At 46.8% G+C, this 18,809-nt stretch overlaps 1 protein-coding gene across 9 annotated transcripts in view; it reads right to left on the bottom strand.

Annotated features, from left to right (window-relative positions):
* Positions 1-18,809, bottom strand: part of chd6 (chromodomain helicase DNA binding protein 6) — a 162,044-nt gene that overhangs the window by 9,869 nt on the left and 133,366 nt on the right. For 8 of the 9 annotated variants that reach the window (XM_052031323.1, XM_052031325.1, XM_052031326.1 and 5 more), the window contains 7 exons: positions 16,216-17,766; positions 14,636-14,790; positions 13,940-14,161; positions 10,217-10,648; positions 5,517-5,705; positions 4,901-5,041; positions 525-629 (listed from right to left, as the gene is read on the bottom strand). In XM_052031323.1, the coding sequence (XP_051887283.1) occupies positions 525-629; positions 4,901-5,041; positions 5,517-5,705; positions 10,217-10,648; positions 13,940-14,161; positions 14,636-14,790; positions 16,216-17,766 (2,795 nt within the window). The remainder of the gene's footprint in view (positions 1-524; positions 630-4,900; positions 5,042-5,516; positions 5,706-10,216; positions 10,649-13,939; positions 14,162-14,635; positions 14,791-16,215; positions 17,767-18,809) is intronic. The other variant, XM_052031330.1, reaches the window with a different exon arrangement.

The following is an 18,809-nucleotide window of genomic DNA, read 5'->3' as shown; positions in this document are numbered from 1 at the left end:
AGCAGAGCAGGCACAATCTGACAGATCACACACCCCCATCAGCAGAGCGGGCACTACCTGACAGATCACACACCCCATCAGCAGAGCGGGCACTACCCGACAGATCACACACCCCACCAGCAGAGTGAGTACAACCAGCCGGATCTCACACACCCATCAGCAGAGCAGTTACAACCAGCCGGATCTCACACACCCATCAGCAGAGCAGTTACAACCAGCTGGATCTCACATTCCCATCAGCAGAGCAGTTACAACCAGCTGGATCTCACATTCCCATCAGCGGAGTGGGCACTACCTGACAGATCACACACCCCCATCAGCAGAGCAGTTACAACCAGCTGGATCTCACATTCCCATCAGCGGAGCGGGTACAACCAGCCGGATCTCACACCCCCACCCTATTCTTATGTTCTTATACCCCTGTTCCTAACATTTCAGTGCAACATTTTGCAAATTTACACCAAGCTGCAAAGAAAGACACAAGCGGCTCTTCTGGCCCCGCTGGCCAGGTGCAATGGACTTACCGAGTGCTTCACGATTTCTGCCCACTCCGGTGCCACAGCGTACTCTGGGTTTGCATCCAGCCACCGTGCCAGCTCTTTTATCAGTGGTGCCATGGCTCCCCCCAGCTGGGTGTGCACAAAGGTAAAGAGCTTGTGTGATGGTTTGTACTTGTACACCCCCACCGACTCATGCCACCCCCCCATGACCGAGGTGAATCCCAGTGAACAAATGACATGCGAACCACAGGTGCTAACCACTGTGCAGCAAACTGGCAATTTGTGCACAACACCACTACACCGTCAGCAAGTGTACGCCATCAATGCAACTGAAGCTCTGCTTGGTTAAGGGAGGAATCTTTGCCAAAGACTTTGAGAAGAACTCCTCCACAGTTCCTGAGTGTAAGATTAATGCTTTGAATCAACCTAAATTGGCAACCAGGGCCCTGGCTTAAAATCTCATCTGCAAAACTATCCCTGAGACAGAGTGGCTCTGGTGGAGCAACGTCCCACACACAGCAGGGCACTGCCACAGTACTAGAGAAACAAAGGACTGCAGACGCTGGAATATGGATGAAAACTATGATGCTGGAGGAACTCAGCAGGCCAGGCAGCATCTGTGGAGCAAAGCAGGCGGTCAACGTTTCGGGTCAGGACCCTTCTTCAGGACTGAAGATGGGAAAAGGGGAAGCCCAATATATAGGAGGGAAAAGCAGAGCAGTGATAGGTGGACCGAAGAGGGGAGGTGGGGTGGGCACAAGGTGGTGATAGGTCGATGCAGGTCAGAGATAGTGATAGGCAGGTGCGGGGGAGGAGGGGAGAGCAGACCCACCGGGGGATGGGTCACAGGGAAGGAAAGAGAGCAAAAAAAGGGGTAGAAAAAGAGATAGGCTGGGAAATGGAAGAAAAGAAGAGGCATGGTTAGTGGGGGGGGGGGGGGGGGGGGGGGGCAGGGGGGGAGGTGTGGCTGCAAGGTTCCAAGTCGGAAAATGAGGTGCTGTTCCTCCAGTTTGATTTGGAACTCTCCTGGCAGTGGAGGAGGCCAAGGACTGACATATCAGTGATAGTGTGGGAGGGGGAGTTGAAGTGACCGGCAACGGGGAGATGCAGGTCGCGGTTACGTGTTCTGCGAAACGGTCCCTAGTCTGCGTTTGGTCTCACCAATGTAGAGGAGGCCACACTTGGAGCACTGAATGCAGTAGATGATATTAAGGGAGGTGCAGGTGAATCTCTGTCTCACCTGAAAGGACTGTTTGGGTCCCTGGATGGAGGTGGGTGTAGGGGCAGGTGTTGCACCTACGGCGGGGGCAGTGGAAAGTTCCCGGGGTGGGAGTGGGATGGGTGGTGGGAAAGGAGTGAACAAGGGAGTCGTGGAGAGAGCAGTCCCTGCGAAAGGCAGAAAGGGGTGGGGACGGGAAGATTTGCTGGGTGGTGGGGTCCCGTTGGAGATGGCAGAAGTGGTGGAGAATGATATGTTGGATACTGCCACAGTACTGCCTCCCTCCCTGCCCGGGAGGGTGGCATTTATTCACGACCACCACCTCTCCCACAGCATGGCACTCCCTCAGTACCGCTCCTCCCACAGTGCGACCCTCCCTCAGTACCACCCCCCCCCCACAGTGTGACCCTCCCTCAGTACCGCCCCCCCAACAGTGCGACACTCCCTCAGTACCGCCCCTCCCACAGTGCGACCCTCCCTCAGTACCACCCCTCCCACAGTGCGACCCCTCCCTCAGTACCGCCCCTCCCAGTGCGACCCTCCCACAGTGCGACCCCTCCCTCAGTACCGCCCCTCCCACAGTGCGACCCTCCCTCAGTACCACCCCTCCCACAGTGCGACCCCTCCCTCAGTACCACCCCTCCCACAGTGCGACCCCTCCCTCAGTACCGCCCCTCCCACAGTGCGACCCTGCCTCAGTACCGCCCCTCCCACAGCGCAGCACCCCCTCTCATTAGCATTCTTTATAAGTGGTAATTTGGATTCTGCTCTTAAGTCCTGTTATGAAAGAGCTAGTAATGATCCAAGGTCACGTGTATTAGGTCAGGTAAACAGAACTCCAACTGGATTACACTATTGGATAGGAGTTGCAATGAGCAGACAGAAAAAATCACATTATTTAAATAATGTGCACTCCGGAAATATTTTGGCTTGTGCTGACTCCAATAGCTGTTGCCATCGTTCAGTTTGCTGGGACCTGTTCCTTTGCCAAAGGCCATAGCCCCAGAGCTCCAGTACTGACTGGGATACAGAAGTGAGGACCTTCTTGTCTATTTGTGATTGAAGTCTTTGAACCTGGGAGAGGTCAACCGGAAGCAGCTGCTAGAGGGGAAAACAACATCTGATAAGATGGTGTTTAAAAGTGAGATAGTAAGAGTTCAGAGTAGCATGTCCCTGTAAGGATAAGAAGTAAAGATGGTAAGTTTAGGTTAACAGAGGATAGTGAAGGCTTGATTAGGGAAAAGGAGGAAGTGTCTGTTAGGTATAGGAAATTGATACTGAACAAGTCACTTGAGGTTTATAATAGGATTTGGGGGTTCTCCTTAATCCTACTTGCCAAAGTCATTTCATCGTCCCCTTTTGTCCTAATTTCTTTAAGTTTTTTTCTATATCTAAAACCATTTCTATTAGAAGGTGTTAGGTAAGGAAGGAATAGATCCCCTCAGGAACCAGAGGGGCAATCTATGCATGGAGCCAGGAGATATGAGCGATATCCTAAATGAATACTTCTCGTCAGTATTCACCACGGAGAAACTAGAGGGTTAGGGGTGGGATATGCTGTTATTCTGGAACACATCTGTATCAGAAAGGAGGAAGTATTGAGTACATTAGGGTGGATAAATCCCCAGGGCCTGACAGGATCAATCCCGGGAGGCTGAGGGAAGTGTTACACTGTGACCTGAAGAAGAGATTACTGAGGCTCTGATGAAAATTTTTGTATCCTTGTTAGCCAAGGAACCAGAAGACTGGAGAACAGCGAATGTTGTTCCCTTGATCAAAAAAGGGCAGTAGGAATAAATCACAGGCTGGTGAGCCTTCTGTCACTGGTAGGAAAGTTGTTGGAGAAGATTCTGAGGGACAGGGTTTATGTAAGGTAGGGACTGGTTAGGAGTCAGCACGGTTTTGTGCAGGGGGTATCACGTCTTACAAATCTGATTGATGAAGGCAGAGTGGTAGACACAGTTTACATGGATTTTAGTAAAGCCTTTGACAAGTTCCCACATAGTAGGTTGGTCCAGAAGATTAAGGCAGAAGGGATCTGAGGCATATTAGGAAACTGGATCCAAATTTGGCTTGCTGATAGGAGGCAGAGGGTAGTGATGGATGGGTGTTTATCTGACTGGAAATCTGTAACAAATAGTGTACTGCGGGGATTGGTGCTGGGATCTGTTACTTGTAATACAGAGATATATATATATATACTGTATATTTATAAATGGCATGAATTGAGAATGTAAGTGGACTGATTAGCAAATCTGCAGAATACATGAAAATTGGTGGAGTCATAGTGAAGAAGGTTGTCTAAGGATACAGTGGATTATAGATCAGTCAGAAAGCTGGGTGCAGAGATGGTAAATGGAATTTAATCCAGACAAATGTGAGGTCATGCACTTTGGCAAGTCAAAGTCTGGTAGGAGATAGAGAGTGAATGTCAAGAAGGTTAGGAGCGTTGATGTTTGGAAAGACATTAGGGTGCAAGTTTATAGCTTGCTGAAAGTGCTGGCACAGGTGAAAAGGGTAGTGAAGAAGGCATATGGTGTGCTTGCCTTCACAGGTTGAGGTATTGAGTATAAGAGTTGGGAGGTTATGTTGCAGCTATAAGAAAACATTAGTTAGACCACACTTTGAGCATTGTGTATAGTTCTGGTTGCCACACAGCGAGGAGGATATGGTAGCATTAAAGAGAGCGCAGAGGAGATTCACCAGGATGTTGCCTGGAATGGAGGGCTGTAGTTATAAGGAGAGATTGGATACACTGGTTTATCCTCACTGGAACACAGGAGACTGAGGAGTAAGTTTTTCCACAAAGAGGTCGGTGAATATCTGGAATGAGTTGCCAGGGGAGGTAGTGGAGGCAGATAAAATTACATTTAAAAAGGTGTTTGGACAGGTACCTGATGGCCAAAGGGTTTTGCATAGGTAAGCATCACTGTTGGCATGTTCCTGTGCTGTATTGTTCAATTATTCGATGAATTCTTCCATCTCACTTCTCTATTCCTGAGGAATGCGCAAGGACTTTGGCAGCTCACTGCAGCTTTGTCATGGAGCTGCATTCCCACCCCAAAGAGGACCTCAGCTTTAAGTTACAGATCCAACCCCATCACAGTGAGTTAACTCTTCATTTACAGCCCTTTATACTACACAGTTTTACCCCTGCCCCAATCTCTCCTCACACGCTTACCTTCCTTCCACTTCCCTTATGAACGACAGGTACCCTTTCCTCCCCAGTCAGCGAGTTGATGTCCAGTTTACTGGGATCCTTGCAGCGATGCCTCCTCTGCTTCGGCCGTTCTGAAAGGCCATGTAAAATTGCGGTGCAATTCTGCCACAGAAACAGAACCATCAGATAGTCTCGCCTTGTGTTGGATGGGGTGGAAAGGAAGCTGTTGATTTGATACTTTTCAGTTCTCTCCTGCCTCTCTTTAAGAAGATGACAATGTACAGATAACTGCTGCTCTCTGGCAGCACGTAAGTGGCCACTGATATAAAATGTAGTCAGCTCCTCCTGAGATTCAGGCCAATCACACCATTAGACTACTGCACCCCAGATGGATGTTTTGAACCCAGCAATGATAAAGGAAGAAGCCTAACTCAATACAGCACTCACTGCTTTGTCAAGGAAGGACAAGTGATGGATTTCCACATCACCACAGTGTGTTACTTGGATGGTGTGTGGCTCCTACCAAACCTGATGTCCACCCATAAGGTGGATGTCACAGGTACATGAGGTGCCTTGGCAAGTTGCTGCAATGCATCTCAGATAGCTCAGGCTGAAGGCACAGTAACAGCATACTCACGGGAGACAGGTTGGACACGTCCATGGTGTACGTGGGATGCTGCCTCAACCACTCAATCAGACTCTTGTTTTTCTCTTCCTCCTCGTTTGCCAGTTGCTGCTTGCCCTGAGGGAGTTTAATCATCATGCTGGCCATGTTGTCAGCTGAGCGAGCTGCCCCAGAGAAAAGCTGCTTCGACAGGCCTGTCTCCTTCATTAAAAAGAGAACCCTGAATGAGAATCATGGCAATTGGGCCCTGCACGCCCGTACCTGCTTGGACTTTTGGAAAGAGCACCGTGCTTGGTCCCACAACCTGCCTTTCCTCCATAAACAGCTGACTTCCCATTCTCCAATACCTGAGAACCAGCCTTTGGGAATCAGTTTCCACCACTGAAATTTTACACTCAGTGGAAAAAAAAACTCCTCTCCACTCAGATCTTCAGCCAAAATGTATAAACTTTGTTTACTGAATGACTTTATTCAAACCTCTCATCATTTTGAAACCATTTATCAAACTTAGCAAACAGACGGCTTTATCTCTTGGTGCAGAAATAGCCCATATGTTTACTTATTTGTTTCTGGGATATGAACATCGCTGCCAAGGCTGGCATTTACTGCCCATCTCTAAATGCCCTTCAGCCAACCTCTTAAACTGTTGCAGTCCTTCTGGTGAACTACTCCCACAGTGTTCTTGGGGAAGGAGTTCCAGGATACAGACCCAATGACAATATATTTTCAAGCCAGGGTGGTGCATGACCTGTAGAGAAATCTGCAGGTGCTGCTCCTCTTTGTCCTTCTTGGGGTAGAGATCAAAGGTTTGGGAGGTGCTGCTGAAGTAGCTGAGATGGACAACTGCAGTGCATTTTGTAGACAGCACACACTGCAGCCGCAGTGGTGGAGGAGTGAGTGCTTAAAGTGGAAATGTGGAACTCTCTCCCACGAGAACAGAAAGAGCAGCCTAAAATCAATCATTTCAAATCTGAGGCTGATAAGCTCTTTGCTAAATGAGGATATGGAACCATGGCCACTGGAGTTAATATACAGATCACCCATGATCTCACTAAATGGACTGAACGATTTCTCCTATTTTCCAAGCTAAGCACATGAAGACAAGAGAGTAGGACATCCTTGGCCTTCAATGTAATATTCAAGATCTTCATGAGTGTCAATACTTTCCTCACTCCCCAACCACCCTGTCTCTGGAACCTTCTTTAGCTTTGTGTTGTGTCAAGCTATTGATCCACTTGCTCCTGAACTTGAACGTTCTTCCTAAGTGTTTTCTCAACTGCGCCTATTAAAAACCTACTGCACTCCATTCTTCCTGTTGTCTTGTGACAACCCTCTTCCACCACACCACCAATTTTGGTGTCATCTGCACAGTTACAAATCACACCATCAACATTCTCATCCAAATCATTAATTGCTGCATACCGCTGGTCACAGGCCTCCAATCTAAAAACAACCCTTCATTAGACACTCTCCAACTCCTACCAACAAGCTAATTTTGCATCCAGTTGGTTAGCTAACCCTGGATCCCATGTAATCTAACCTTCTGGACCAGGCTACTACGTGGGACCTTGTCAAAAGTCCATGTAGACAACAACTATTGCCTTGCCCTCGTCAATCCTCTTGGTTCCCTTCTCAAAAAAACTCAAATCAAATTCATGACACGATTTATCACACACAAAGCTATGCTATCTCTAATCAGACCTTGCCTTTCTAAATGCAGGTAGATCCTTCCTCTCAGAATCCCCTCCAGTAACTTTCCCACCACTGATGTTTAGCTCAGCTGCCTGTAGCCTTGTGGCTTGTCCTCACAGCCCTTCTTAAACAAAGGCACAACATTAGCCACCATTCAGCCTTTTGGTATCTCACCCGTAGCTAAGGAAGATGCAAATATCTCTGCCAGGGTCCCCACAATTCCTTCCCTTGCTTTGCAAAACATCCTAGGATATACTCACTCATGTCCCAGGGATTTATCCACCTTTATGTGCCTCAAAACTGCCAGCACCTTCTCGTTTGTAATGTGAACAGGTTTTAGGACATCACATGAATAAGCAGAGAAAGGAGGAGTATGGACCTTGTGCAGGCAGAAGGGACTAGTTTAGTTAGGCATTTAATTACTAGTTTAAATAGTTTGGCACAACATCGTGGTCTATCCCTGTGCTGTACTGTTCTGTGTTCTAATCACTTCCGTTTCTCAAATCCCCAGACTTCCATGACCTTCTCAACAGTAAATACCAGTCAATCTTCCCCTGCCTACACTTTTCTGCTTTCCACAAGGACCACTCCCTGGGTGGCTCATCCCTACCCACTCAACCCTCCCCGTCCCCTGGCACATTCCCTGCAACTGCAGGAGATGCAACACCTGTCTCTACACCCCCTCCATCACCACCCTCCAGGGACCTAAACAGCCCTTCCAAAGATTCACATGAACCTCCCCTAACCTTGTTTACTGCATTCAGTGCTCTCAATGTGGCCTCCTCTACATCAGCGGACAGACTACGCAACCATTTTGTGGAGCACTATTGCTGTGCACAAAGGCCACCTTTAGCTCCCAAATTCATGTCATTCAATTTCCCTTCCTGTCCCCACACCACCTTGTCCATCCTCAACCTTCTCCACTGCCAGGATGAGGCCAAACACTAACTAGAGGAACAACAACAACCCAATGATATGAACATTGAATCTTCCATTTTCAGGTACCCTGCACCCTCTCTGCTCCTTCTCTCTTCGACTGGTCCACCCACGTACTCCCAACCTGTGCTCTCCTACCCCCACCATCACCCAGTTTTATCTCTCTCTCTCTCTCGCACTTGGTTCCACCCGCTCACCATCCCTCCCTTATCACCTTCCTGACTCAGCAAATTCCAGCATCTGCTGCCTCTTGTGTCTCCACATCACCTTCCAGCCTCTGTCTCTACCTCCACCCAGCTCCATCTGCCCCCGTCTGTGCCCATCATCCACCAGCCACTGTCTCCCAACTCCACCCGCCCATCATTCCCCTCCTCACCTGGCTCCACCTATCACCTGCTAGCCCCCATCTCACCCCTTTATACTGGCCATCTCCCCTCCGCACTCTCAGTCCTGATTAGGGTCTTGACCCGAAACATCAATGATCCCTTTGCCTCCACAGATGCTGCCTGATCCACTGACTTCCTCCAGCAGTTTGTTTTTAAGCACCCTGGTGAATCTCCTCTGTACTCTCTCCAGAGCAATCACCACCTTCCTAATAAGTGTTGTGACCAGAACTGTACACAGTACCCCAGCTGTGGCTTAACCAATGTTTTTTAAAGCTGTACCATAACCTCCCAACTGTTAAATTCTAAGCCCCAGCTAATGCACGCAAGTTTTCCAAATGCCTTCTTCACCATCTTATCTACCTGTGCTAGGGATCCTTCAACATGTATACAGAGCTCCCTCTTTTCCTCAGCATTTCCTAGGGTCCTGCCATTCATCATAGATGTCATAGCATTACTAGTCATCCCAAACTGTATCACCTCATTTTGTCAGGACCTGCCACTTCTGCCCAATTTACCAACTGATCAATATAGTTCTGTAGCCGAAGACTATCCTCCTCATTATTAACACCACAAATTTGTGTCATCTGTGAACTCACTAATCGTACCTCTAACATTCACATCCAGATTACTAACGTATATAACAAACACCAAGATCCCAGCACTGACCCCTGTGGTACATCATTGGTCAGAGGCTTCCAAATTACAGCAACAACCCCCAACCATCAGATCCGCCTCCTGTCATCATACCAAATTGGACCCATTTGCTAAACTGCCCAGAATCATGGGTTCACACCTCTCAGATCAGAAGAATATAAGAAAATAGGAGCAGGATTAGGCTACTCCATCCCTCAAGCTTACTTTGCCATTCAAAATGACTTTGGCTGATCTGCCCCAAGCCTCACCTCCACGTTGCCCTCAATTCCCGACCTTTCAAAAATCTATCCAACGGTACTGCCTCTTTAAATACCTCCAGTGATCTTGCCTCCACAACCTTCCAAGGTAGAGAATTCCAGAGATCCACCACCCTCTGCTAGGAGACTTGTCTCCCATGTGGGACCATTGCCAAAGGCACACATACACGATATTGACCACACTGCCCTCATCGACACACTTAATCACCTCAATCAAACAGGACCTTCCCTTAACAAACCCATGCTGACTACCCTTGATTAATCCTGGTCTCCCCAAGTGCAGCTTAACTTTTCTCTGGTCTGATAAGAAATTAGCAATAAAATTTTCAGAATATCTATTTCAGAACTCTATACAATCAGCCTGAATGAGCCAAACCCTTCACTCTCATGTAAACCTCAGTGGTCAGAAGGTCTGAGATGTGGAATGTCTCAGTAAGCAGCAGCATCTCCAAACAACCAGAGGGAGCTTAGATACACCATAACGAGGGGTGCTTTAAGCAGGAGAAGCTTGTACAGGGGTACTGGCTACAGAGTGGGGAAAGGGTGAAAGTTACTGTTATAAGGCTGACTAAATGATTTGAAATTTATTCACCATAGTTTTTGTTTTGAATTGTTCCATGGGATTCAAGTTTCTTAATCTAATGCATCTCAAACTCATGCAACAAAGGAGAGACAAACTAGACAGTGCTTGACGTAATCACAGGCTGCTGAGGACAAGACTATTCCGTTTCCTTGTGCCATTGGTTCTTGTGGCTAAGCCTTACTGAGCAGACTGCTCTTCACCTACCAGATTCTCTGGCTTTTTCTCCTTCATGAAGAGGATATCAACACCTTCAACATTCTTTCGTCGCCCTCTCCTCCTCCTCGATGTGTCATCTCCTCTATAGGCGCCGTTTATCACCTGTCCTGTGACTGGATGGACGAGGCCTGCCTGCAGAATCCCGGCCATGTCTGCCCTGAAAGCAGTTGAGGGGTCCAGTGAGCCCAGCTTCGGGGTGCTTGTACTAATAATGACTGGCACAGAGCCAGGAGCCTCTTCAGATGCCTTTGAAAGGTCCATGGCAGTTTCCTGCCACCCATTCAAAATTATAGGAGGGCGTGTGAGAATTGGGACTGCCTCCTCCTGGCTCTTCCTCTTTGCACCTCGATCTGTCTCAAACTCGTATTTCCGCCTCCTTCTCCTTTGATCCCTCGGGAACGTTAATGCAAGTAAGCTCTCCTGCTTTCCAAATAGAATTGCAATGTGTCAGCAACACTCATGACAATCTTAGAAAGAGAATAAAACCCTACAGCAGTTGTACACAAACCAGGAGAGATGTAACCCATTTCACAGTAGAATACTGACATGATCCAGGTCAAGGAAATACATCAGCTGTCTCAAACAGGACAGACTCTAACCACCTACCCCTGCCGTTACTGCCAAGTCCTCAACCATCACCGTCCAGAAGGGCACCAACAAGGAGAAACTTAACTGAACCAGCCATTATACACATGGTGCTGTAAGAACAGGTCCAAAGGTTGTGTACCCTGTGGTGAGTGACTCACCTCCCCATTTCTAACACCTATAAAGCACCAGTCAGGATCGTGATGGAATATTCCCAACTTGCCTGGATGAGTGCGGTTCCAACAACATTCAAGTAACTTGACACTATGCAGGACAAAGTAGTCCACTTGATGGGCACCCCATTCATAAATGTAAACGTCTACTCCCTCCAGCAAAGGTGCACTGCAGCTACAGTGTGTGCCATCAACAAAATGCACTGCAATTACTTGCCAAGGCTACTACGACAGCACCTCCCAATCCTACTACCTCTACCACCACAAACGAGAAGGAAAACAAGTGAATGGGAGCACCAGCGACTCACACATTGTTCTGACCTAGAAATGTATCACCATTCCTTCACTGCTGCTGGATCTAAATCCTGGAACTCCCTATCTAAAAGTATAATGGAAGTACCTTCACCAAAAGGACTGCAGTGATTCAAGGCATCAGCTCATCACCTCTTTCCAAGGGCACTAAAACCTGGCTTTGCCAGACACAGCTACCGCCCTTAAAAATTAGTTTTCTTTTAAAGAAATTGTAAATCACCCCCGATTGTTCCTCTGGGTTTTCACTCATGGCAAGAGAGCACAGGCTATGATGTGGGCCAGAAACTATGGTTCCAATCTTCCCAATGTTCAGTGAGAGGATGATGCATCACTGACAAAGGGGTAGGACAGGAATAACACAGAGAGGAGGAGTTTAAGTGTGTTCCAGATAACTTAGTGATAAGTATGGTTCTGGCCCAACAAGGAAGGCAGCATTGCCGGACTTGGCTCAGGGAAATGAGCAAGGTCGTGTGGAGCAAGTTTCAGGGAAAATTTAGGAATCAGAATATCATCATGTTTAGTATCGTGGAGAAGGATCTAGATCACTTCAAGGTAAAACGTCAATTAGAACAGGGTCACTCAGTTGGATGAAAACACATCTAGCTGAGGTAAAAAGGAATCAAGGTATTGCAGGCAAACTGTAATTCAATAATAGGAAGTCTTTAAGGCACAGATGTTTCTGCTAATGTCTAGGTTCACTTCCATGTGGAAGGAGGGTAGGGAAATTAAAGCCACTGCTCCTTGGATGACAAAACAGATGGACAGCAGAAAGAGAAACGCACATGACGAGGCCAGATGGTGAACAAGCAAGAACCAAAGTGATTCCATCAAGGGAAGTAAGAAAGGAAATAACAGATGCAGTGAGAGAGCATGGGAAAGGACTGGTAGCATCCACAGACAGGAATCCAGAAGTATTCAGCAGGAATGTAAACAGGAAAACCATTACAAGAAGAGAGATGCGGCTTATCAGACACCAAAGAGGAAATTTGCTCCAATGCCTCTGATTATTGAGAGAAGACTGCCTGGGCAGCAGTTAACTGCACTGAATTTGTCCTGCTTTTTTTGTGAACAGGACATTACTGGCCAATTTTTCACATTGTTGGATTGACTGTAACAGTAGTGAGGGATATGCTGGGCCAGGGGATTACTGATTGAGCTGGTATACATCTCTGTTGATGATGACAGAGCCTCATGCATGCTGAGAAGTTTACTGCCAGACGGTTCTGAGTCTATTCCATTTAGCACGTGCCAAACACCATGGTACAAACTGTCCTCAATGTGAAGGAAGCCTTTTGGCTCCACAAGGTCTGTGTGGTGGTTACAATGTGTTGTGGACAGATGTATCAGCTACAGGTGACTGGCAAGGATGAGGTGTTGGTTCACTCACTACCTGCCGCAGACCCAGTCTGGCAGCTCCATCCTACAGGACTTGGTCAGCTCAGGCAGCAGTGGTGTTACCGAGTGATGGACACAAAGTACATTCTGTGCACTTGTTACTCCAAGTGCATCTTCCACGCTGTTCAATGTGGAGGAGCACTGACCCGCTGAGGGTGGATAGGAGGTGGTGAACAGGAGGTTTCCTTGCCCATGTCTGACTTCATCACAAAGAAACCTTCAAGGTAGTTAAGGAAATTAGAACTGCTGTCCTGAAAGGATGAAGGAAGCAGGTTCAATGGTAACTTACAAAAGGGAATTGAATAAATACTGGAAGGGTGAAGTACCTGCAAGTTTTTGGGGATAAGGCAGGGCAGTGGGACTGACTAAAAAGAGCTGGCGTGGCTGTCGAAGGGTCTCCTTTAGTGACATATAATTCTATACAGGCAGTCCCTGGGGTACACAAGGGCTCCATTTCTGAGGACTGCCCATAAACCAAAGTTCCCCAAGTCAGAAGCGAACAATTTCCTCCATAACCAAGATCTGTGTAGATACTACAATCTGATGCATGGACTTAGAAAGGAAAAATACCTGGGCAGCAGATTTTGTCTGAAATACAATGTTAATGATTATTAAATTGAATTTCCATTTAAAAATGTCCTCGGTAATTATATTGCTGAGTTTAGGCTATCAACTACTTCTGATTCAGTCTTTAACTGAACAATAATTTCTATTGTTGTTTGATCTGGGGAAGCAATATGAAATTATTTTATTGTGGGATGGTAATACTTCTATTTCTCTTGTCTATGTGGACTAACAGGTATGCGACTAACAGTATTTTCAGATTTCTCTTGACATCACTACTGCATTCTTTTCATCATCGTGGGCTATCGATAAGGGAAGAAATCACCCAACTTCTGGTTTGGGAAAAACAGTTCAGTGTTCATTTTAGATTGTAGTGTTTTTTTAAAAGGTTGAACAGCAGCCAAACTTATTTTTGACAAGGAAGAATTTGTGTAAATTCAGATCTCTGCAAGTCAGGTCTTCCAAAACCTGGGGATGTCTGTACAACCTATTTCTGGCACGCATCGTCCCTGTGAGCAGCCCAAAGGAAACTTAGGCTCTGGACTTCTACCTCTTCACTTCCTCCTCACTCTAAGCACCACCCTCCATCCCTCGGTGCCCTGTTACATCTGGGAAGTCAGTAGTAATGGTGGGGGCTACCAATAGTAGCAGAAGATGAGATGCAGACAGCTGCAGGACTTGCCTTTGGAAGCTGATGGGAGGAGACAGAGCCATCAGCAAAGCTGAGAGTATGTGCAGCCTGCATGGGAACACTGAGGCAGCTCCTCACGTTCAGACCCTCTGCAGGGGCAGCCATGGAATACATCACACCAGCAGGTTCAAGGTTCTGCTGTTGTGCTGACGGCCATTTCCCTTTCAACACGGCGTGACAGATGTTGTCGATGCGATTTATGATAACTCGATCCTGAGGGAATGAAAATAAGAAAAGTGTGACAAGTCAATGGAAATCTGTCAGTTCCAGGTAAAAGAGACATGCTCCGTTCTAATCAAAGGAGAGAGTTTATGAACAGTCTGAACAGGCGTAAAGAAAAAGCTTACATTATATAGTCTTTCATGACCTCTGAACATCCCAAAGTGCTTAACATCTAACAATTTACTTTATGTCAGTTGCACTAAGGCATAAGTCGGCCAATTAAGCTCCTACACACAGCAATGAGAAAAAATGCTCAGATAATGTGTTTACAAGGCGCTGGATGGGATATAAATATTGGCTAGGACATTGGGGAAAATCCTGTTCTCCAATTAATGCCAAGGGATTTTTTCCATTCACCTGAGAGGTTAAAGTTGGGGGCCCCTATTTACCGGCTCATCTGAAAGATGTCACTGAAATGGCCACGGGAATGAGCCTTGTGAAGTTGGTGTTTGTACTCAGACTCACCTTAGGCCACTCAGCAGAAGAGTAGAGTGTTTTCTCTTGTAACAGCTGAGCAATGGTTGGTTCTCGGATATCCTGAAGGAGGGTGTCCTGGATCTCATCTTGGACCAGGCTGGTAGAAGTGTTGCTCTCCTCATCAAAATTCTTCAGTGGGATAGCTGAGAAGACCAACATGCTTATTGTAACAACAGCTGGAGTTACCCAACAAGCGCCGCCCAGTTATGATCCTGCTCTGGAAACTCAGAGATTTTAAGTTGAAATCTTGCACTGCCAAGTTGTAAAGTTGAATTCCATAAATAGGGTAATCAGCCAACTGACGAACATTCACAGGAAAATACAACAAACAGCCCAGTCCCACATGGTATGCTTGAATCAACGTCTCAATACAATACGATGGGCAGTTAATGCCACCCTGCTTGCTTTGTTCCCCTTGTACCAAAAACACTGCACTGTAAGGTAACTTTTCTTTCCTTAGGTACAAAGGCTCAAGGTATGGCCCCACCAAAGCCCTGTACAATCTTAACAAGACTTGATTTTATACTCTAACATCTTCAATAATAATTCAAAAGGACACTGAGGTTGGGACATAGCTGGCCAGAGAATTCACTTCTCCATCACAGCCTTTACCTCTGGCTACAAGTAACATTTAGTATGATGGGCATCAATCAGAACTTCACATGCTGGGTACATGCATGTCTGTTTTTGTTCCCTTAGGTTTCTGTGATGTGCCATGGGTGTTTCTTCTATGCTGGAGATATTTACAAATGCAAGTTATTCCTTTAAAAAGGTGAGCTACTTTGTTGCACCTCATTCCACGGAAAAATCCATAGGTATTAATATAGTGCCTTTAACATAAACCTGTGCTTTGGTTCCCAAACCCCCTCTTGAATGACTAAAGCCTTTGCCTCTGATACCAGCCTGGTCACCATTTTGGTTACTAACTGCTGTGACCAAACAACAGAAGGGGACAATTCAGCCTCCATCCTTCAGTGTGGTTGATTTGTACCTGCCTTGGCTACAAAACTGTGAATTGCCTTACTTAACATCCAGCAACAGCTTGGAATTTTTATGGCAGGCCCTCAGTTTTTGATGAGCAAGAGAAAAGGTGGAAGGAGGGGGAGGGGATGAGAAACATTAAATTTCCACTCCCCTTTGTGTGAAGAAGGATCTCCTGACCATCCCTGATCTACCTGGTTCTAACTTTCAGCTTTTGCCCCTTGTCCTGGACTCCTCTCCAAGGGTAAATGCCATTGCTCCAACTAATCATAACTCAGCTCGATCGCTCCTCTGACCTGCTACATATCAGCCAGTGCAAGCCCAATCTATGCAGCTCTCTCCCAGTTCAACCCCTTTAGCTTAGCTCAGGATCAAGCTCAACTGCAATGCTCATAGTTTGTAGCATGCAAACACAACAGGAAATGTTCAAACAATCTGATGCAAACTCAAAATTTTAAAGATTTGATAGTTTCAAGAATAATAAAAGTAAATTTAAGAAAAATTCTCATGTACAGTGAACCTTATGAATCCCTTACAATTCTTTGCTTGTTTTTACCCCCAGTTTCAACAGATTGAAAAGCAGCTACCTTCAGGCTGTGAATTATCTTCCTCAGATTTCTCTTCTGTTTCACAGAGACTGTCTTTCATGCAGTCCTCAAGGAGATGCCTGATTGTCAGCTCCCTCTTTATGGGAACAATGCCCTCATGGGCTGAGGACGATTCTGGCTCATCCTGCATTGTCTTCACCATTGAATAAGCACCTCCAAGCGACTGGGCTCCACTCGGCAGGCTTTTTGCAGCAATTGTCTCGAACTCTGGGTGGTCTGATTCATCATTTGCAACAGTCATGACGCCCACCTGCTCTGCTGAGCTAGTCTCATCCATAGCCACACCTTGCTGATCAGTGCCTGTCACAGCTTCAGTCGGCTTTGAACCATTGGTGGCTTCCGGACTTGCAGGCACAGCAGCTGAAAAGTTCGATTCAGCCAGCTGGCCGGCTTTACTCCATGTTTTATCTGTGCTATTGGTTGTAGTCTGTGTGTGACAAACGCCTGGATAGTCAATCTGCATGTCATAAATGTGTTCCCCCACAGGCGTCTCACCATCAGTAACCTCTGTCGAGCTCTTATCCACTGTACATTCATTTTCCACTTTAACCTGCTTGTCCTGCACAAGGTCACACTTAGAAATGGCACCAAGCACTGTATCCAACACGGGCTGCACTCCAGCAACACCACACACAGGTGCTGAAGTATCCACCATCTCCTCAGATGCAGGGTGCACTTCTAACACACCGTTGGATTTCACCTGCAGAAAGCTTAGACAGTTCACTGGTGACTGGACAGTACCGACACAGATAGGCTGCAAATTTCTCAATGGCACAGTTTCTGCACTGCTGCAAGATTCAAGCACAGGCTTCTGTGAACTTTCCACTCCATCTCCATCTGCACAGATTCCACCCACATCATTCGCCTCTTCAGACTTGATGTGTGTTTTCGGCACAGTGTAAAACTTGGTCTGTGTGCAATTGACAGCTCCCCATTCATTCCCTGCAGCCACTGAATCAGCTGGACTGAGGTTAGCTTGGGCAGTGCTGCACTTGTTTACAGCATCAGCAGCACCCTCTTCGTTCTTCACTTCCGAACACTCGCTGAGCATTCCTACCTGGGGGCTCGGATCATCCAAAGCCTCCTCCATCTTCTCCTGCTCCACATCAATCTGCTCAATATTGTCCTTCTCCCCCAGAGTGAGCACAGTGGATGCAGGAGAAGCAGACTGGCTGAAGTTGAGTGAAGACTGGCTGCAAGGTGCCGGCACGTTTTGGAAGTAGGTGTTCCCGTTCTGCACGTAGTTTCTGTGAGCCTCTCGGAAGGAAAGCTGAGGATCGTTTAGGATGTAGTAATCTGTCCTGCTGAGACCATGCTTGGCAGTGCCGATTAGCAAGTCACGGTCATGTTTACCACATTCCCACCACACCGGCAGGTACAGGCTGGGACGGCAGAGTTTCAGCCGTTCGTTCAGCTGCGGGCTCCGGAGGACTTGCTCCCGAACCTTGCGCAACAACTCTATCCGGTACAGAGTCCTTGAAGCTCGTTCCTCAGTGATGGGCTCGACAAAAATGTTTGGATCGGAAGCCTCTGAAACAATGAAGAAGTAGTCAGTTAGAAACTGGTGCTTCGAGTTTCAATGTTCACAGGACAGAACATCTCTTCTGATGTCTGTACCAAAAGCATAATAAAACAATACCTTTGCATTGTACTAGCTCCGAGAATCAGCTTCCTTCTGTAGAAGCAGGGTAAATGTGTACATTCTTCCACACTGCCTGCTCAGTCACTGATGGCAAAATTCTAGCCCTTATCCCAGCTGCCGTGTATTCACTCTACCATCCACATTTCTTCGTTACCCAGACTAACTTCTCTCTCTCAGGTCTGAAGGATTCCTCATCTGAAACAATAACTGTTTCTCTTTCCTGCTGTCTGACCTGCTTAGTTTTCCAGCATTTTCTATTTTGTTCTTTTTATCCTATATGCATAAGTCTAGCTTGCTGGGCAAGTCCCACAACCTTGCCATTAACAACTCAATACACATTCCGAGAAGTTTAGTGTCCCCATTAAGCTATTTCATCTCATCCTACCATGGATACTCTCTGTTCTACATTCCTCCCAATGAAAACTTATACCTCCGCCTCGCCCAGTCTCCACGAAAGGTTGCAAACCCGAAACGTTGACTGCTTCTGTTCCCACAATGCTGCTTGACCTGCTGAGTTCTTTTCAGCAGTTTTATGTTTTTGTTTCAGGTTTCTAGCATCTGCAATTTTTTTGATTCTCCATCCCTCTGTAGTTTCCTTCATTTCTCTCACTTTCCTTTCCTCTGTAGGTTCATGCTGAGGTATGACTGATGGTCAGTCACTCTCCACTTGCTAGATAACAGACTGAACCACAGGCACAATCCACCACACCACACCCAACCACTTAACTTCCCATATCCACTCGAGGGTCATGTTATCATTGACACCATCCCTACCTCTGCTCCATCAGAAATCAGCCAATTCAGAGGGCAGGAAAAAAAATCGAGCCACATCTCCCCTATGGAGCCAGCCAGCTGGTAACCATGTTTATTTAGCTGGGCTGAAATTCAACAAACTTTTAACATGTCAGAACAGTAACATGTCAGAATTCTC

Source organism: Pristis pectinata, chromosome 16 (assembly GCF_009764475.1).
Source record: "Pristis pectinata isolate sPriPec2 chromosome 16, sPriPec2.1.pri, whole genome shotgun sequence".
NCBI classification, from domain to species: Eukaryota; Metazoa; Chordata; class Chondrichthyes; order Rhinopristiformes; family Pristidae; genus Pristis; species Pristis pectinata.
The sequence above is the reverse complement of the archived record's forward strand: the minus strand, read 5'-3'. Positions and strand labels throughout refer to the sequence as shown.